Source organism: Aythya fuligula, chromosome 21 (genome assembly GCF_009819795.1).
Source record: "Aythya fuligula isolate bAytFul2 chromosome 21, bAytFul2.pri, whole genome shotgun sequence".
In the NCBI taxonomy this organism is placed as follows: domain Eukaryota; kingdom Metazoa; phylum Chordata; class Aves; order Anseriformes; family Anatidae; genus Aythya; species Aythya fuligula.
This window is the reverse complement of record NC_045579.1, coordinates 2,772,847-2,794,842: the sequence shown is the minus strand read 5'-3', so window position 1 is coordinate 2,794,842 and position 21,996 is coordinate 2,772,847. Positions and strand designations below refer to the sequence as shown.

Below are 21,996 nucleotides of genomic sequence, written 5' to 3'. Positions count from 1 at the left end.
GCTAAGAAATCCTATTCCACGGGAACTCAGAAAAGATCCAGGCTTGACTGTATTCAAGCAATAGGCAGAGACATAACAAGTTTTTGTCTTCTTGTAACACTGATGCTACAGATACGCCAAGCACTGGTTCTACGGTGATGGGCACAGAATCAAAACATGTAAGCTGTAAATATGAAAAACTTATGCAAGCCTCCCTTGTGACTAATTGTTACTATCTATTTAATTGTATGGTTTGATTGCCACATGCTTTCATTTTCCTATTGGGATTTTTAAGAGCTGGATGATGGGATATGAAGAGAATTGCTAAACCTGCACTTTACCTTCAGAAATACTTCCAAAGTCAGAGGGGGAAGGAGGTCACAGCTGCTTCTTCCACTTGACTCCTAACAGTACAGCAAGATGGAACTTCTCTTCACAATTTTTCTGGTTGTTTTGGCTGTTCTTGTGGCAATGTCTTTCTATTATGAACACCCCAAGGCAAAAATCCCGCCTGGAATGAGTCAGCGCAAAAAGCTTTACCTTTTTCATTATATCATGAACTTCGGGTTTGGTCTGGTAAGTAAACTTTGCTTAAAGCTGGAATTTTTAATTTAATTTCTGATAGAGGGATAAGAGATTGGTGATTTTTTTAATAGTATAAATGTCTAAATATACTGCAAATACACAGCTGGATTTATACGGTACCCCTGCAGACAACTTCAGCTCAGCTGGGTGCAAGATGACTCCATTGCTTGCTATACACTAAAGATAACAATATAGAAAAATAAAATTCAGTGGACAGTCCAATATCCCATTTTTTCTGATTGCTTAAGTTTTAGCTTTTTAATCCTGTTGCCTCATGCAGAGCCGGGAAATGTGAGAAGCTACCACATGTTCTATGTGGAACATTGCTCTGTGCAACACAGTCCTTATTTAGAGAATGAGTAACTACGTGATCTCAGCTCTCTGCTACAAATGCATTGCTCTGCTTCTGTGCCATCTGACAGACAGCTGTCGCATTCAAGATCTCTGGTCTTACAGCATGTTTATAAGACTTCCTTTTTTTGAGTTAGTGCACATTTAAAAAACACTTTTGTGATTGCTAAATCAAGATTTCTTTCAGCCTTTTAAATTATACAATTATATAAAAAAAAAAGCTTCAGTTTCCTTGTGTTGTGCATGACATGTTCTAATGTTATTAGTTTTTCCTCTCTTTCCTTGCTACACTGCTTATTAAGTTTTTGTTTGAAGCCAGTAAGCTTCTGAGGACGTGACTCATTATGTCCCTTGAGAACACCTCACCCAGCTCCGAATGCTGCTATGATAGTAAAGCAATGAAATAAAATGGGATAGTAAGTCAAATTAAGTTTTCTTACATACACTATACTATGTGTGGAGCTCCACATTTACTCTTTATCCATCAGACAAAGTTTTATCTTTGCGTAATTCATATGTGAAAGGCCAAACTGCAGAATTCAGAAGCTCACTGGTGACTAACGTAGTTCTTTACTTCTAATCTCATTTCCTATCCTTTCTGCTGGCCAGTGAGAGGCCAAGGAAAAGCATTGTACCACATCACCTAAAAGGAGCAGAAGGACCAGGATATTAATGTATGATTAAAATAAAGTATAAATGCAAGGAAATTTTGAGTCTGCTGTCAGGCAGATTACTTATGGCAAAGTAGCCAAATCCTTTCAAGGGATGGCAACCCACGAGGTCAAAACTGCAGGGAAAACAAAAGTTTACTAGGAGAGACCTAGTGTTCAGCTGAGACAAAGATGCATGTGAAGTCACTGGAGACAAACCAGTTTGAAGCAGCTATGTGCAACCTAATAAATTTTATGAAGAATTATTTGCATTCACCTATAAGGATATACTTAAATAAAAAGAGCAATGTCTTAATAAGGTTGCACTGAGGAGCTGTGGATGCCCCATCCCTGCAAGTGTTCAAGGCCAGGTTGGATGAGGCTTTTTGCAACCTGGTATTGTGAGAAGTGTCTCTGCCTGTGGCAGGGGGTTAGAGCCAGGTGATCTTTAAGGTCCCTTCCAACCCAGACCATTCTATGATTCTATAAAAATTCTTCATAGAAAAATCTACCCATCCTTTCTTTTTTTTTTCATTTACTATTTGGTCTATAAGAAGAAAAATGGACAGATCAGTAAAGCTAAACACTAGTCAGAGCGCTTTAAACCTGTCCTTCCTGGGAAACAGACCTGCAATGATCGAGGGGCTGATTAAATTATGCTTGGGTTAATAGCTCTGTAAGCTTTCTGGACCCAATTTATCCTAGTAGTGATTTAGGCAGAAGGGCTGGCACAAACTGGGTGCAGATGGCAGGCCTGTGTACCTGTGTAAAGAGAACAAAGGACTCACACCATGGTTAGCACAGTCGGCACGGCCCTCCTGCTGGCACCAGTCACTATGTGCGTGTTGCTGCAGGCCCTGGTCCTCTGCCTGAACACGTATCTGGAGTCTCCTTTGTAATCTAACTCGGGTTCCTCTGCCCCTCACACAGCTTTTCTCCTGGTGCATGGAAACCTCCATGCCAGTTGTTGTCGGTGGGGTCAGTTTTTCAGCATTTCACTGCGAATGACAACACTGCATTCACAATATATATATGTATTTATAATATATAATAATAAATAGAATAACATAATGTATAATAAATATATATAATAAATAAATATAATAATAATAAAATAGACAAACAACACAGTCTGTTGTGCTTGCACTGATTGCACAGGCCGAGCTAGACAATGCTTCAAAGGAGGTCACAGCTCTTCACTCCTGTCCTTTGGCTGTCTCATGCTACCCATTAGGCTTTCTTTTCAAGCTGTCATGTCAGCTAGCATTTTTGAAAATCTTTAAACAATCCACAACCAACCTGTGCAACTACTGGTTTACAAATTACACTGCTAAGCAGTTGCATTTCTTTGCGAGAGCCAAAATGCACATCACATTTGGCCAACTTGGCTAATCACCTATGATTAACCAAATTTTATGAACATGAAGATCCAAAAAGCGGGATTTCTGGTAACAAACTGGTGATGACTAGCCTACATACATTCTAAACACCCCTTTAAGTATACATAGCCTGGTCTTGCAGCTGACGTGTAAGTGATGACTTTTTTCCAGAAACTGTAAGTGAAAACCCAGTACTGCAGGGAGCATACTGACTAAAGAATAGATTTGAATGAGAAAAAGCAAAAATGCAAACTATGCTGACTCCTGTAGAACATTCATGGGAACTGTGCAGTTTAAAACACAACCACCTGATTAAAATTTCATTTGCATATTACCAGAAATAACTATGAAGATTGTGTGTGATGATACTGGTGTCCTTTGTAACTGCGATTTGTTGCAGGTACTCCACAGCAGATATTCACAACTAACAGTGAAGTGACTAAGAACAATATAAATAAATGTCAATCTCTACAAAAATTGACCAGTGAAACTATTACATGTTTAACAAAAATGAAATGTCACACACCAGAGGGAACTGGAGACTTAAAGAAACAAAAGTTATTTTCCCATGGACGTCATAGAGGAGATCTGCAGAAGGAACCAGTATGAGACTAAAGCTAGGCTACAAAATGATCCTTCTTGTACATGGGATCAGCTCTTCAAACGGTACAAAATGGGCTATCTGCCATATTTAACAGGACCACATTATTAACTACATGAGGTCTGTGAAATGTGAGGTGAAAATGCAAGACTCTCACTATGGGATTTTAAGATACATTCAGTATATACCTTTGTATATATAATTGGTTTTTGAAACACATCTATATGAATAATGGCAACACAACAGATTATATTACTCATTAGAGAAGAAAAAAATTACAACATTTAATCCAGATAGAGTGGAAATGAGTGATATTGCCTCGTATTTTTTCTTCATAGACTAGATCAGACTGCAACCAAAACAGCTTAAAGCCATCCAGACGCAACGTAGACTAGCTCAGACTGACTCCAATCTTCAGCTTTGAATGTTTAAGTACAAATCACTGAGCTATGTGAATGTTGAGCTAAGGTTCAAAACTATTCTTGTTCAGGAGGCCAGCTGTGGTAGATACTACAGAAAAATGTTCTGCAAGTTAAAAAGCAGTGAGAGTTTGGGAAACCAAAGAATTAGCCACACAAAGAGAAATTTTAAAATGCTTTAACTACTGTCTCCTTTTGTTCAAACACAGGGCTACTTAAACACCAGTAAGGGGAAGTATTTGACACCTTCTATCTACTATTAACAGCTTGAGTGTTCTTCTACTGGTATAATCTAAGCCAGGATTTCACAACTGCAAAATGAGTTCAGTTGAAAAACAACATGCCAACATCTAAACTTTCTAATATAACCCAGAAATTATTACCAAAGCTAACCCTGTGTTCTGCTAAATAGTACTGATAACATTTTTGCCAGAGATGCACGATGGTATTAACGAACCAGTGACAGTGATACTGAGAAAGTGACTTACAGCCAGGTTTGCCCACAGGAAGGCTTTGCTTCTGGAGATGCACGGACACAAGGCAGAAGATTCTTCTCAGGCAGTTACAGAAGATAAATTCATCCATTCCTTTCAAATCTATTGCCCTCTGAGTTACAGATTTTCACAGGGTTTGCATTACAACAAAGGTGTACCCACATCATCATAACTGGCCACTTCATTGTCAGAACCATCAGGAGACAAAGTTTGAACTGACCATGGAAATTTAAGCTTTTGTGCTCATCCTCCAGGTAAGATGGAAATTTGTATTAATTTGTGGTTTCTCTTCCTTTATTAACAGGCAACATTACTGGAAAAAATTGGTATCACTTCAGAAGTCCATTTCCTCAGGATTATAATGGATGGAATACCGCCACCAAAAGATAAACATCTTTTTATCAAAGACTTAAGATTTGAGAAGGTTAAAGTAAGAATATACCAGCCAAAAATGTCAACCAGTGGACAGAGAAGAGGAATCCTTTATTTTCATGGCGGAGTTGGACGGTTTGGAAGCATTCGTAAGTAATGTAAATAATATGAGTTGTGTCTACAAATACTATGCAGTTACTGATCTGATGCTGTATTCTTAAAAGACAAGATGAGGTAGTAGGTAAAGCATTATAAATAAAAAAAATCATGCCAGGATAGCAGAGTAATTTTACTTATATGCAGCAGGCATCAAGTTAAATGATCTTTCTACAGATCATGTATGTAGAACTTCTCTGATCATTTATTGTCTTTTCCCTCATGCTTATGAGAAAAGTTGAAAATTTCATAATTTTTTTTTTTCCCAAGAACTCAGTTCATGCTCACATATATGTGCAAGCTTGTGTATATGTCCGTATACTGTTGTGCATTTACAATGGAAGTGCTTTCAGGGAAAAAATGCAATTTGGATTTTGAAATGGAAAGGGGTAAGAGATTAGATGGTGTCTCCTAAAAAACAACAACAACAAATGCTAGATTTGGCTGCTTTTTTTTTTTTTTTTTTTTCTTTTTCTTCTTTTAATGACTTTTCATCTTCAATGCCACTTTGGCAGTAGCAGCAGTGGTGCTTTCTATTAACTTTTCAGTGAGGAGAATGAAACAATGAATGGTAATAATTCCAGGTTTCTTACTGGCAAGAAGATTCCCACAGATGCAATGAAACTATGAGCAATGCCCAGATTAGGTCATACCAACAATAGAAGATTTACAGTGTAGCTTAATCACAAAACAGAGATTAAAAACAGCAGAATATTTTCATCTGACTTACTTTTCAAACAAGTTACAACTCCATTGATATGTTTTGTTTTTACAGAGGCCTATGAAAGAACATGCCGCTACTTTGCTAGGAAAACCAACTCAGTGGTTGTGTCTGTTGGGTAAGTGGAGTCGATCCAAACACGCAACGTGACAGCCATTCGTGTCTCCTTTCCAGGTTTATAATTCTTTAATGCTTTAGTTGCTGCAAGCCAATTTCCTAGCAATCTGCGTTGAGTATTTGTATTTAATGATCACATGCATTTCACCAGTGCTAATTACCCTTAGAAAGAACTAGTCAACTAATCCCCACTTATTTATTTCCAAATTTCCATTATAGCAATTTTATAATTTGTAGCTACCATTAGATGAGGATGTTTTTATTTCCTAAAGCCATATACAAAGCACTGGAAGTTGAAGCCTGCATTGTGTTTGAAATAACTACCTCTATTGATAGCACAGTTGCCCAGACCACTAAATACTCATTTTAGTAGTTCTTCTGAAAAACTATGTATGTGTGTGCACAGAGTCCACATTTCACTTGCAACCAACCAGAGATGACTATTTAAAACCTTTTTGTGAAGAGCTGTAATACATTTTTAAAATAACCAAATTTTAAAAATTCATGAAAACAGTTGTTGTCTTGGAATTTAATTAAAATTGCACTAATCACTATTTACAGCCCCAAACACTTGAAGAATCATCAGCTCTTACTGATTCTGTTTATACAAAATTCAGCTTATGGAAAAATGCTGAAACCTTTTTGTATTTTCGTTATCCATTTTCTACACTTACATTCTCTAACCATGTGTTTGGATTTTTTTTTTTTTCCAAATTTTGGAAATCTGGAGAAGTAGAATTGCTGACAGATGAATTCACACATATGTGCCTTGCCATCTAATTGTACAGAAACTCAGTGTGTGCCCTCAGTCCCCTGAGTCACCTGCTAGGCAATTAAATACATATTTTGCAAAGATAGAAGAATGCACTGACCCCCCTCAAACATTAACAATCGTAGCAATAAAACAGCATAAGCAGTAATTATTAGCAATTCTGTTGGTGTAATTATAATCTCAGAAAGTTGTCCTATCTTCAGCATGAAGTATATGAAAGCACGAATGTTAAGGACAACAAGGGGACCATTCGTTAGATATGACTATGTTAAAACACTTTCATTCCTATTTAGGTATCGCTTAGCTCCTGAGTACCCATATCCAACCCAATTTGAGGACTGTCTCACTGCCACCATACACTTTATGAGGACAGCACAAGATTATGGAGTAGACCCTTCTCGCATTATTGTCTGTGGAGACAGTAGTGGAGGTACACTCACTGCTGCTGTTGCCCAAGCACTTGTAAACAGAAAAGATGTCCCAAAGCTGAGAGCACAAATCCTTATATATCCTTTTCTCCAGGGTGTAAACTTTAATTTGCCTTCCTATCAGCAGAATGAGAGCATTCCCATTTTGTTAAAGGAACGAACCATCTCTCTTGGTTTGAAGTATCTCAACGCAGACTCGTCTGCCGTAAACAATGTGCTTCAAGGTTGTCATGTTTCAGAAGAATTGAGACTGAAGTATCAGAAATGGCTGAGTCCTGATAACATCCCTCACGAGTTTAAAACAAGAGGCTATACACCAACTACAGAACAACCATTCTCAGAAGAAATCTATAAATTGGCCAAGACTATTCTTGAGCCTGTTTTTTCACCACTGCTATCTGAAGACAGCGTTATTGCTCAGCTTCCTGAGACTTTCATTCTGACCTGCGAATACGATGTACTTAGAGATGATGGACTGCTGTACAAGAAACGATTAGAGGATCAGGGTGTAAAAGTGACCTTGTGCCATCTGCAAGAGGGATTCCATGGAACAATATTCTTAGCAGTTTATGGTAAGATAGCATCATTCCGATCTGGCCTCAAAGGCCTGGAAAAGATAACAAAATTTCTAAGGTTGATGTAAAACTCAACCCGATTCTTTCATTCCCTTTCCTGATTCCTATTGCTCACTGCTTGCAAAGATTTTTCAGAAACACCTTCATTTTCCTTTTCTTAAACCATCTCTTGAAATTTCGGCATTTGATTTATTGTCTTTTTTATCCAAGAAATTGATTTTGTGATGGCTTTCTCTTCATTTTTACTTACGGTATGCAAAATCAGATGAATTTTCCTTTCTTCTACCATCTCCTTCAAAGTTTTCTGTTGTATCCATAAAAGATCTGCCCCCCCATGGCAAGTGTTTCACAATGCATCATAGATTAACAGAATCATTCAGGTTGGAAAAGACCTCTACACTCATCTAGTCCAACCTTTAAACTAGTACTAAGTTCTACCACTAAACCATGTTACTAAGTTCTAAATCTACACATTTCTTGAAGATGTCCAGGGATGGTGACTCTTGGCATGCCATTCCAATGCCGCACAATCCTTTCAGTAAAGAAATTTCTCCTAATATCCAACCTAAACCTTCCCCTGAAGCTTGGCTTAATAAAGTCCGAATAATAATATATAAACTGTGATATATAGCAACCATGGTCCATGATTTATTGAGATATTTATCTTATAAAAGCTGAGATTGAGACAGCCTTGAAGAGAGGTGAATGTCGCAGAATAGATCTGAGCATAGACATAAAAGAAAGAAGTTCCAACCCTGCAACCTTACTCCTGTTCTGGGACCCCCAGTATGAGAGAGACCTAGACATACTGGAAAGAATCCAATGCGGAGCCACCACAATGAGCCAGGGACTGGAGCACCTCTCCTGTGAGAGAGCTGGGACTGTTCAGCCTGGAGAAAAGGAAGCTCAGAGGGATCTTTCCAATGTCTATAAATATCTGAAGGGAGAGTGCAAAGAAGATGGAGCCAGACTCACCACTTCTTTCTCCTCTAATTCATAAAATAATGATACCTTCTTGATACCAGAACAAGAAATCACAGAAAACGCAACCAAACATTTTTGAGTTGAATATAGAACTTGAGCACTGATGTCTAAACATGAGACACTACTCCAGTACTTAGTGGCAGCCAGTTAAAGAGTTCAGATCTTAACATGCAAAGTAAAAGAGAAAATCACATGGGGTATAACATGTCACAAAGTTTATTGCCTTGGGAAAGGAGGCTAATAAACCTACAGCTTTTAAAGAAAAAGAGTAGCTGACAGGTAGACAAACTATAGTAACCCAAATATTGATGATTTACATTTTCTAGTATAATCCAAGTCATTCAGTGTCCTGGTTTTCAGAGCTATCAACAACACCCTTAAAAAGAGAGACATTTTGCTGAAATAGTAACCCTAAAATTCCTGGCTCTCAGTAAAATCACTTAGAATGATATAAATACATGAAGATAAGAGGAGAATGAGTTTATTGCCACGATTAGATATGATGGTAAACTATGGGAGTTTAAAAAAAAAAAAAAACAAAAACAAAACACTAGCAAACAGGGCTAAACACATTTCCAGTCAAATAAGTATACTTATTTGAAATCTTAAATGTTTTTCATGACAAAGTTATATCTGGTTCCAGATAAAAAGATTTATACTCCTTGATGTATAATCAACACATATAATTACATAAAATGTTTTATATCTATATTTTACATGCATTTTGATAAAAAACAGTTTGCACATATGATTTGTCATTTAATTTAAATCTGTATTAAGGATTCATAATTGATAATGAATTTCTGGGATGGAAGACATTCTCCAATAAAAATGTCACTGTGATTTAAATATGCTTGCTGCATTCTAGTTATTTCTTATTTTGATATTAGAAATGTGAGTATTGCCTAGAAATGTCAGTAAACATTTTAATGACACTGTTCTCCTGAGATGAATGTTTCACTCTATAATTGTTTCCTCTCAGTTTTTATTATACTCTTATATCCTGCATTACAATACTTTATCACGCTATTAGACACTAGTATCATGAATTCTTCAGTACGTTGGAGACATACTGCATCTCCATGCAGAAATGGAAGCATGGGTAAGAAACTTCAGACTTACAGTCAAAACTTCTGACTATCTTTGATTAAATTAATACCTGAAACACTGCCCACATTATGAACTACTCTTGTTCTTGTCAGAGAAATTTCTAGCTCTATAATTTAAAAATAATAAGCTCTTTATCTGACATTATTGCATACATTTTCTACCCACTGCTGGCTTATTTAAACTATAATCAAAAGCAAAGAATGCTGCAGACAATTATGTAAGGGACGTCTTCAGATAGAATAAGATACCTTACAAACAATGGAAGGATGTTCTGCTATACTCAGCATGGTTCTGTTATTTATATTCAGCATACTGGAAAATAAAACCTGCTAGAACAATCTGAATGACATCTAGCTAAACTCACAAAGTCTTTAAAAAACAATAAGGAAATTTTTACAGGGCTTTTCCACATGGTCTTTCAGAATTAATTCAATTTTCATGAGCAAAATAGCAAAAAATCTCCTACATTTTTTTCCTTATTTCTAAGTAGACATACATGTATCAGTTATACTGCTAACTATTTTGCATATGGGCAAAAATGACACTAATTTTGAGGCTTACGTCCTTCATTGGCATGGTTTGCAATTTGTCCATAAAGTTATAGAAGAATACATTAGAAGAATACATACATACAGGAAATGTCAGAATGAGACAAAGAAAAAGGCTGGCAACTGGTTAGGTAATAAGGCCCCAAGAAGACATGCTGAAGATACTATAGATCTTTTATTTCTTTTATGACTTGACTAGTAGTGAAATAACTGGTAATTTTGAACATCTGGTACTCAAAATAAAATCTCAGCACATGTATTCCTTCAACAAAGTAACAGATCATGGACAAGACCGGTCCACTCCAGAGGTGTCAACCCTAAATAATTTGGGCAAGAGCCACATTCTAATCTGGTCTCTAGACTTCATCACAAAGGCAGTATATCACAAATAAGAGGATTCAGGAACAGATCAGAACATTGTCAGAACATGAAAACGAGTGAAATGCTGAAAAGGTCTGTGAAGCTGGGAGGTCTGGATACTATTTGAATGGCTATGTATTACGGAAAGATGTTAAGAAAATTAAGAAAGGGAAAGCAAATTGTTGTGCACCATTCCAATCACCAGATGTCAGTATACAACTGATATTTCAATGCCATTAGAATAACCTGGGAAACTGCTTTCTGCTCTTGGGCACATAATCTGAGCAACCGAAAGACATTACAAAAGGTCATAGAGTGTTTTAGACTTAAATATTTTTACTGAACCTGCTGCTATGCCTTCAAATACTAAAGCAGTAGGCTTAACAACACAGTAGTATTTAAGCCATACTAATTTCAAGTTCAATTACCTGTTCTAAACCAATTAAGTTACAGCGATTTATAACAGAACTTTACAACTTCAATTATCTTCTGTTTTGCTATCTTTACATTATCTCTTTGTACTACTCTATTTAAAAGTCAATACACAACCGGTATTTTGGAAAATAAGCAGACAATTAGAAAATACTCCAAAATTTGAATTCAATTATTAAAAAAAAACAAAAGCATTTAATATTATTCTCTACTTATGATGCACATTCTCTGTAGGATACTGGTGCTGAAATAGACAGAATCCTGTGAATTATGGTTTCTTTTATTCCTATCAGTTGTCTTCTACTCGCCCATTGTTTCATTGTGTTTATTGACTCTCTCATCATAGTGAATGGAACAGAACAGAACAGACAGAATAGAACAGAACAGTTGGAAGGGGCCTTCAGAGATCAAGTCCAGCTGCCTGACTTCTTCAGGGCTAACCAAAAGCTCCAGCACATCAGTGAGGGAGTTTTCCAAATGCCTCCTGATCACCGACTGGCACGGGGCATCAGCCACCTCTCTAGGGAGGCTGTTCCAGTGTTCGGCCACCCTCACGGTAATGGAATTGTCCCTAACACCCAGCCTGACCCTCCCCTGGCACAGCTTTGGGCCATTCGATGCCATCAGTTAGCAGGGAGCAGAGAGCGGTGCCTCCCTCGGTGCCTCCCCTGCCCAGGGCACTGCAGAGAGCAACCGTGTCACCTCCTGGCCTTCATTTCTCCAAACTGGACAACCCAAGTGTCCTCAGCCTCTCCTTATAGGATGCAACCTCCAGCCCTTTTACCAGCTTTGTTGCCCCAAAATGCAGTTTGCCCTCATGGCTGCCAGAGCACACTGCTGGCTCACGCTGCGCCTGATGTCCCCAGCACCCCCAGGTCCCTTTCTGCAGGGCTGCTCTCTCCAGCCACGCATCTCCCAGTCTGTACCTGTGTCCAGCCCTGCTCCATCCCAGGTGCAGCATGCGACGTTTTCCTTTGCTGAACTTCATGCCATTGACGACTGCCCAGTGCTCCAATCTAGCTAGATCCCTCTGCACGGCCTCTTGTCACTGCAGGGAGTCAACAGCACCTCCCAGTTCCATCTTTGATGATTACCATCAGCAGCAAACTTGCTGAGGATGCATTCCTCTCCTGCTAACCTGAATATTCTGAGTTATAAGTGTCAGCTGGATCTGGCCACAGCAAATTAAGGCTGTTGCAGTTCTGCCATTTACATTCAAACTATTTATGACTCAAGAACACATTTTGGTTTGGTGGCCTGTCATGAAATGCCAGGTGGAGGTTCTGGAGTGGTTTATTTGGACTCCGCTTGGGTGGAGCAGAGCTCACCCATCCTGAGGAAAAGAACTACACAGCCACCACGGCACACACATCCAAGAACTCATCCACATTTCAGAGCGCTACGTTAACAAAAGTCTTCTGCAAAGTCACCATTTCAAATAAGTTCCTGCTCTGAATCGTACAACACAAAATCCTAATTGTTCATCACTGAATGCTAAACATATTTGTTATCATTTTTATTTCAAATTTTTGACACGGTACAGCTTTTCACTGCAGAATTTGTTAGCAAGTGTTTAAACTGGGAGTCATTTGGAAGGGATATACTTCATAGCAGAACTGAGAGGAAGAAAGGAAAGGGAGGACTTACAGCAGACTGAATAGAAGGCAATGTTCAGTCATGAATGAGAGCAAAATGCACAAGGAGTGGCTACCAATTTGGGTGGGGAGATGGAGATAACAAAGAGGGAGGACACCAAAAGATAGGTAGGAGGCATGCAGAGTGAAGAAAGAGACAGATCAAGTAACTACACTGCACCTTTAATAAACTGCATCATCTGGTAAGGACTAAGCTGTAATTTCTTAAATCTTTTTATTGTCCCTCAAAAGGCCACAGTAAATCCAGATCCCAGATTGGATGAGTGAGGTGTACAGGTGCGACGAAGTCTGAGAGGCTTTCAGTCATTTGTTTACATAAATCCAGAAATTTGAGCTGGAGGACAGTAAGATTTCTCCTTGGTGAAACTGAAGTTAGTTAAATCGCATTATAGAATCTAATTGTCATACTACATTACCTAGAGTAAATAAACACACAAACAAAGCCAGGTAAATTATATATACAGGAGTGTTTCATTTCAAAAGGTACCTTAAAAAAACCAACCAACCAAACAAGAAGAATTAAAAGTGGTAACATAGCAGCAACTATTATTTCTGTTTTTAATCTTTCCTTGTAATATTTTTTTCCTTTCTATATTCTTAGCTTTATGACTTCCAGTCAGTTACTAAGCTTGGCTATACTTGGCTGAATCAGTACCTCAGCCATTATATCTAACGACTTTATCATATTTTAGTTACTGCGTGTAGTATTTCCAGTATTACACATAGCAGCTTCACATTAGTCAACTGTTTCCTAACACAGTCTACAATCAGAAGTGAAATGTTTTGCAATATTTTAAGGAAAGACATTACAAAAACAATAAGACCTGATGTTCATGTAACTCATAAGCACCATCTACCCTGACATTTTTGGCTTTATTGGTGTTTGGTTTGAAAGCTGCCTGCCTCTTACACTGAGATGTGTAATTACAACAGATGTGAAATTGGTGAGTTTTATGCATTCTCCATCTACAAAGAGGTCTTGACTGCACACCTATTTAGGCCTTACAGAAATCAACAGGTTAAGCCTGGTGGGGAGGAAAACCATAATACAACAAACCAGCAAAGATCACATTTCTATTGATAGGGATTGTTATAATCCTTCCTCTTGCCATCATTGCTATGTCCATTAGAAATATGCTGAAAAATGATGAAAAGAATGAATTATAGAGGTGACTATCTTCTTGCATAAATGGAGACTCACTGGAAAGAATTTACACTATGTCAATTATGTACTCACCAACTGATATATTAAACATGTCTGTCTCCAGCAACTCTAAATTTGATGAACAGAGTATCAATTTTATGAGCTCTGAAGAGTTAAATGTTTTATAAGAACAAAGTACCACATGCATGTCCAGAAATACACATTACAACTCCAAACTCCAAGCTGTATCAATTTTATCAAGTTTAGCTGAACCTCTTGAATCTTTAGCAAATGCAAACCAGTTCCTTCTACAAACAGGTAAAGCATTTGGGAAAGCTGGGGTTTGCAAGGAGCTTACTGAAAGAGTAGAAGAATGGATGTATGACAATACATCAGCAAAGAGCTGCAGTTTAAAGAGATACTGGTAGTAGCTTGTTATCCGAGATAGATTTCTATCTAGTGCCAGAAAGAACACTTTTTTTGTTTACAAAGATCTAAGGTACTTGTTTCATCACTGGACTAAAAGGGAAGAAAACATTTAAAACATTAATTTATTTAACACTCTTTCTTCTTTGGTGCTTTCATAACATCTTGAATGACATTACTGATAAACTGAAATGAATTAATAGGGAAATTATTGGAATTTTTCCTTCCTTATAGCAAAATAATGTAATGAAGCAGCCTTAAGAGATATTTAGCAGATTTCTAACATGCAGTACAAAAAAGGGAGGGCAATATTTTTAAATTGCTTTTGGTTTACAATCTGTGTTCTGATACTGATAAGGAAAAAAAAAAGAAAAAAAGTTGATAAGGTTAGGTCAGAATGAGTGTTGGCCATGGATGGCTGGATATGGTTTCAACACTGTACAAATTGACATTACTAAGACCAACTATATTGCTAAATTTGTAAACTATACAAGTTCACAAAGAAGGCCCCAGTCACTAAACCTCAGCAAAGAAAAGCCCTTAATTTGAGCAGCTGAGAGCTTGCCTATTTCACAAATGCTGGGGCAGACTTACGTTGCTTTGTCCCACACATTCTTATCTCCTCTAGCTAGAATTGTGCAAGTCAGCTGACCTGATTGTTTTGATTTAAATATTGGGCTAACGAAACTAAGGATGAAATCAGTTTTCAGACTGGAATTTCATTTTAAAACCCAGGAAAGGAAAAACGTTTGGGAACTGTAACTTCATGATTGAGTATAAGATTCTTAGAGGTTAATCAGTAAAAAGGTTTTACCAGAAACAGCAGTTGCTTCAATCTCCAAAGACATCATATCCTGCACCTGGAGAGACCTTCATGTAAGTTAAGAGTGGCACAGCCTAGCACTGATTTTACAGTGACCACTTGTACTCCTACATCAGCATGAAGAAAGGAGTCTACGCTAAAATTTCACAGCTAAGTAATAAACACCACACAATTAAACAGATCTTTCCACAGAAGTATATCACAGGTTATAATCTGAGCAAACGTCCTCTTACTTAACTGAGTCTGTGCATTCCACTATTAATCAAAATCAAAAAACGTGCATTTTAATATTTTTCTTCTCGGAGTATCCACCTTGGTGACAACTGCAAGTAGCTGCACATCTCTAACGTTAACATTGACAGCTGTAATGTCCCCCCATAATAAGCCCACAACAAACAGACAGACGATCTTCATATGTGGCCCCTGGAAGGTTATCTCAATGGCAGTGAAAAGCACACGATATAGATCAATTTCATACATTTCAAATTTCTCCTTTTATACAAAGTAAACATCTCCCCCTCCTCCTTTTTTTTTTCAGTGTAAGGAAGTGTTGCCAATAATATCATTAGCAAAGAAGGGTGGAGAATATCAGAGTATTGCAACATTAATAAACTTATTTCTGCTTATAAACCGAGTGCTTAGTCTCCTGTGAAGACAGACACATGAGAAACACGTGAAAAACAAAGCTTTAGATAGAACAGTTTTTTTTGGAGTTCATTTCCATGGAAGAGAAATGGCATCCGTCTATACAGGTTTAGCAATAATTGGAATGGCTTTCTTCTCTCCTGTTATAATACCAGCACTGTTCCTGGCGGGGTTATTATATGACTTGTTCAATTCAAAAATGCCACCTGGAATTGACCAACCTCTAAAGCTTCGGTTTTACCATTCCGTGATGATTACAACCATGATTTCGGTAAGTTCACTTTCTTAATACTGGGGATTTCTTTTTTATTTTGGTATAATGCTTGGGAGCTGGAACATAATGGCATAAGAAAAAAACAGTAAAGTGGCAGCAGCAATTCACCTGCCTGAAACCTGTAAGCACTGATAAATGAACCAAATGATATAATTTCTTATGTGGCTAGTTCAGAAAATAGGATATTGCCGTATTTATGAACAATATGTTTGGGTTTTTCTCATTCTTTAAAAATGCGTGTGTCAGTGTGTGTATTTACTCACATGAATGTAACATATATCCAATATATCTACGCCATAATATAAAGACAAATTTCTTTCAAACTGAAAGCAGAAATTAATTATTATGGAAAAAAAAAAAAAAAAAGTAAAAATGGGAGACCTTCAGATTCAAAAATTCTGGAACTTGTTCATCCCATCTCCTAAGTCATGTGGCACTTCCAGTGTCATAGGAACTTCGTACAAATTTGTACAGAAGAAAAGAGGAAAAAAGAACCAACGTAAAAAAGTTGTTAGTGAGTGTGTTACACCACATTCTAGATCTACATACGCTAGTCTTAAACCAGGAATTTCCTTGGGCTAAAAGTGACCGCTGAATCCTCTTAAGAGTCTGGACATTTTCCGCTACAAATACCACAGTCTTTTGACATTGACTTCAAAACGGTTGATTTTAAATTTAAGACATTATGTTGTAGCATGAATATAGTTTTTTGTTTTCCACTAAACTTCAAAAACTTCTTCTCTGGGTAATTAAACTTTCTTTGTATTTTTTCTTACAAAATATATAGTATCTTTAATACAGAAGATAATAAAATACCTTCTAAAATGTTGCCCTCTTCATCATAGCTTTAAGAAATAAAAGCAACCGCTGGTGTTTGTGTACATAATGAGCCTACAACTCCCATACATTTTAGCAGGGCTCCATCTATAATTTAACATCTAACCCTCTTTCACCACCTTCACGCCGCCCATAGTTGCTTATGACACTTATTTCCAAATCAAAACTTATTTTACTCCTTTCCCCCATATTTTCAGCTTAAATACATTTGTAATTATTTTTCAGATTCACAAAAAGAAACATGCAAGCATAGATAATGAGCAAGAGGACAACTGCTTATGCAAAGTGGGGTTTGCTGTGTTTCTTTTTGGCAATCTTCAGTGATACTCAATTCAATCAAACCAATTCAAAGATTTCTCAATAGTCACCATAACTCCATTGACGCACCGTCTCCAGTACCTCTTGAAATACAAGACAGTAAAATAAACCCAAGATTTTTCTTCTTATTATTTTAAGTAAAGAGAGTTGGAACCTTTCATGCTAATTTTCTGAATTCTTTCTTTTCAACAGGGAAAGATTTTGGAGAAGCTAGGGGTCTGCGGTGATTTAACCTTATTGCGATTTGTGCTGGATGGAATACCACCATGCAGAGATTCAAAACTTCTTATCAAGGATCTCAAAGTAGATGGGGTACCTTTGAGGATTTATCAGCCTAAGTGGCCACCTACTGGCAAAAGAAGAGGAATACTGTATTTTCATGGAGGCGCTGGCACATTTGGGAGCATTAGTAAGAAATCAGCAACTTCTATTTCTAAAATCAAATCTAAACCTTTACCCTTCAGATATGTGTCAGTCCTTTCTCTGGTGCTTTTGCTGTCTTACTTTAAGAATCCAAGAATCAAAATGAAGCATACATATGCTTTAATACATGAGCATTAAAAATAAAACCAGTTTAGGGGAGTTTGATTCTTGTGATTCTACTGCATAAAATAAATGATTTCTTGTTCAGAAAGGGAGACAACTCTTTGATTGTCTCAGTGGCTGCCTACTCAGCCTCTTAACTGTTCTGGATCTCTTTCTGAGCAACCAAATCTATGTGGGCTTTTCTTGGAAGCCAAGGCACCTAGCATGGAAATCTGAATGTCATTCCAAGGGTCATACAGGGAAGTCTGTGGGTTTTGAATCCTTTACTGATTCAAAGGGTAAGTCTCCACTTGCACAGTGTTGGACAGACTTCAGTTCCCCACAACTGAGGTTGTGAGCCTACTTGGCTTGGTTCAGCATCATGTAGAAACAAAAGCTTATAATAATTTAGGTCCCATTCTGCACTGTGGCAGAAATAGTCTACCCTCATTTCACTGCACAGCATGTAGTCTGGGTGGAGGGCCAGGCTGACACCAACTGTGATGCTTCTAGTTCTAGAGCTAGATTGGGAAGTGGTGAGGACTCGAGATACAAGCTTCCATGATTTAAATGAACAGTGAATTCCTTTCACTGGAAGAAAAAACTACCATAAAGTTGGCCAGTTGTTTTTCAAAACACAGTTGCCATTGCCTAATCTGCACATTAAAGGTGCTGTATCATAATGTCATGGCTTAATATAATACCCATACCTATACATTGACTATACCTGCATGTGACCTTTCACTTGAATTCCCCGTCATATTTGATAACAGGAAAACAACTAACATAATGACACGTTTTTAAAAGGACTTGCAGACTAGAAAGCTTGAAGTCCGGAACTGGCAAATTAGCAGAAGCTACAATGAGAACAGAATTGTTGAGCAGATAAATATGAATTACTCCTTAAAATCCATGCAACTTATATAAAATGAAGCTATTCTTCATGAATCGATTTAAGCTTTTCATACGAGTCAGCGAATAAATGAATAAAGGAAACTGAGTTGATAAAACTTTGATTCCCAAAAGGCTCTCTTAAAGAGGCTACACACCCATGACACCTGAGTGATGATCCTTTACTTAATAGAAACTGACTACAAGGTGGAAATAGGATGGCTTTTAGGAGGTTCCTGTGAGATTCCCATAAGGATCTGCACTGGGACCAGTGCTAACCAGTGCTATTCAAACCCAGAAAAGCAGTTGAGAGGTGATAAGATAATAACTCCTGCAGTGCAGGTAGTGGCTGGCTGTAAAAGTGCAGAATGCCTTTAAGATGTCAGAGGATTAGGTAATAAAATGGTAGGTGAAATGGAGAGCAGAAGTCAAACAGATGGGCAGAACACGCTAACATTATAGATAAAACAATGACTAACTACTTTGCAGGAAGATGATTTTGCAATTATGTTAGAAAATTGCCTGAAAATGTTGACGTAGTGCACAATAGCAGTCAAAAAGAAAATAAAGTGCCATGATTTTTTATTAGGAAAGGAAGATAGGACAAAACAGGAAACCTCTTTATGCAGCTTCAATAAATCCATGATGTATTTAAATACTGCATACTGCTTAGAGTTCGGGTTCCCATACTTCAAACGGGATCTAACAGCACCAAAAAGAGTCAGTGAGAGGCTGTGTAGATGATGAAAATGCTTCTTACAAAGAATAAGTGAATATACTAAGTCTCTTCAGGCTGCCAAAGATGGATAAAGACAGAAACACTGAATGCCTACAGAAAGTCTACAGAACCATGCCAGCCTACAGAGGGTGGAAGAAAGGACAGGTATCTGGGGAGGGAGGAATACAAAGAAACATTCTGATCAGTTAGGAAAGCTCAAGCCCTGGTAGAATTACATCTGGCCAGGGATGTTAAGGGCAACAAGAAAGGCTTCTATAGGTATAACAGCGACAAAGGGATGACTAGGGAAATTGTGGGCCCTTTTGGGAAGGAAATGGGAGACGTGGTTACCTGGATATTGAGAAGGCTGAGGTACTCAGTGACTTTTTTTTTTGCCTTTCTAAAATATAATTTCTGATAAACTTTGTCTTTAGGAGCCTTTGAAAGAATATGCCGCTATATTGCCAAAAAATGTAACTCAGTGGTTGTGTCTGTTGGGTAAGTGCTGCTTTTACATAGAAATATTTATGGTAACACAGCTTACAACTGAAATATTTCTGAAAAATATGTTGGAAATATTTACTATTTTAGATGGTGTTCTCCATTTATGGCTTTAGCCTTTAATTTAATTTAGAAATGTGCTTACAGGCCAAGTATTCTAAAATAGCTGTACACCATTACTTTGTGTTTCCAGTCTACATGGACCTAAAAACAAATATAAACTTCAAAATTTAGATAAAACGGCCTACCTAACTACCATATCCATCAACCAAGAACAATGCAAATTAAATTTTCATAATTACTTTGACAATAACCACAATGTCTTTGACATTTCAGTTATCGTTTGGCTCCTGAACACCCATATCCAGGGCAATATGTTGACTGTCTCAATGCTACCCTATACTTTATGAGGAATTTAGAAGAGTATCACGTGGATCCTGCTCTCATCATCATTAGCGGTGACAGCTGTGGAGCTAATTTTGCTACAGTTATTTGCCAAATACTGGTAAATAAAAGGGATCTCCCAAAAATACGCGCACAGGTCTTATTTTACCCAGGATTACAGGGGCTAGATTTTCATTTGCCTTCCTATCAGCAGAATGCTAGAATCCCCATGTTGTATCGGAAGCTAGTTATCTACTTCTGTTTTCGTTATCTTAATAGAAAACCATCATTTCTTGAAGATATCCTACAAAATTGCCATGTTCCTGAGATTATGAAACTGAAATATAAAAAATGGATAAGTGCTGACAATATTCCTGATGAATTTAAGATTAGAGGCTACATACCGCAGAAATCCACTTCATACAAACATGAAGTCCATGAAGCTGTCAAAGAACTGTTAGCAATAACATTTTCCCCCCTTTTAGCCGAAGACTCAATTATTTGCCAGCTCCCTGAATCCTACATTGTGACCTGCGAGTTTGATGTGCTTAGAGATGATGGACTGTTATACAAGAAGCGATTAGAGGACAATGGCATCCAAGTAACCTGGTATCATTCTGAGAGTGGTTTTCATGGAATTTTAGCCTTTTTTGGCTATGGGATTTTTTCCTTTTTATCTGGAAAAAAGATAATTGATAACACTGTGAATTATATAAACAGTCTATAATCATATTTTTCAGAAAAATGGTGCAAGTCTTACATTATTTGTGGTGAACGTATACTTGGCAAAGAATGCAAACACGTTCGATTTATGTTTTCTATTTTGACTGCATGAGGAAGTGTATTTAGTACTTTCTCATTTCTCCTGTTACTCTCAAACAAGTGGTAAGATTATTTAAAACATGAGCATTCTAGAAAACATTATTATAAAAACGCAAATAAAATCAAGCACCTGGCACTGTTTCACTTCACCTCCAGCAGTTCTAGTACCTCAGCACAGCTGGCACACATTCAAGGCAAACAAGAACATCTCTTCCTGAAGCTTCTTTTGCAGCCCAGAAATGCTGAAGACAACAGCTGGGAGCTACTTGGACCCTTGTGGGAGCTCAGAGATGGTAACGGTACCAGATGGAGCACAGTATTTCTGAGGAGTCCTATGTCAGATAGTGAAACTGCTGCTACACATTTTAATTTCTAGGGTTAGCTTGCACAAAGACTACCCTTTTCTTGAAATACAGGTGTCTGTCTGGGACAGACTTTCTCCACTGGAACTACTACAGGTTTGATTTTATTTGGAACTTGAGAAATGATATTTTGTTTCGGAACTTGATTCTTAAACTGGAATCCCTACACTTCAGTGAATATGCACGTGTTAGGGGAGTGCAGAGATGAACCTTCTTTCCCTTCTGGTACTCTTTCAAGATTATTTTACGCTTATCGTATGTGTTTATTAAAAGAGTTCACAGCTGTATGAAGGTAGAGAAGCAGAACATTATCTTATCAAGAAGCTGTAATGTCACGGCAACTTTGTAATGCTTTCATTAATAACAACAATAAAAACTAGCAATTCAAAATCATCCGTTGAAAGAGTAAGATAAATTTGCTAAACTCAGTAATAAACCGTACTCAGTAATAAACCTAAGTAAACTCTTCTTGGTGAAAGAAGGAATGCAACACAGGCAGAGTCAACTCAGTGCACAATAATAAACTTATCAAAGAATTGGTCTGTTGAAAACTACTGTTCTACAGTCACCTGACTGTAGAAACAATACAACTCCAGGAGCACCACTGGATAGGATTTTTTTAAAATCAGTATTAGGTT

General features: G+C 37.5%; 2 protein-coding genes across 2 annotated transcripts; both read left to right on the top strand.

Annotated features, from left to right (window-relative positions):
- The first annotated feature begins 399 nt into the window (after positions 1 to 399).
- LOC116497551 (arylacetamide deacetylase-like 4) lies at positions 400 to 7,667 on the top strand. The gene is made up of 4 exons (XM_032201363.1): positions 400 to 555; positions 4,763 to 4,979; positions 5,762 to 5,825; positions 6,890 to 7,667. Exons 1-4 carry the CDS (start codon positions 400 to 402, stop codon positions 7,665 to 7,667), a joined length of 1,215 nt encoding a protein of 404 aa, XP_032057254.1.
- An 8,258-nt stretch (positions 7,668 to 15,925) lies between these two features.
- On the top strand, positions 15,926 to 20,901 carry LOC116497747 (arylacetamide deacetylase-like 4). The gene is made up of 4 exons (XM_032201677.1): positions 15,926 to 15,997; positions 17,348 to 17,564; positions 19,724 to 19,787; positions 20,127 to 20,901. The coding sequence occupies exons 1-4, from the start codon at positions 15,926 to 15,928 to the stop codon at positions 20,899 to 20,901; spliced, it is 1,128 nt and encodes a 375-aa protein (XP_032057568.1).
- Positions 20,902 to 21,996: the final 1,095 nt, after the last annotated feature.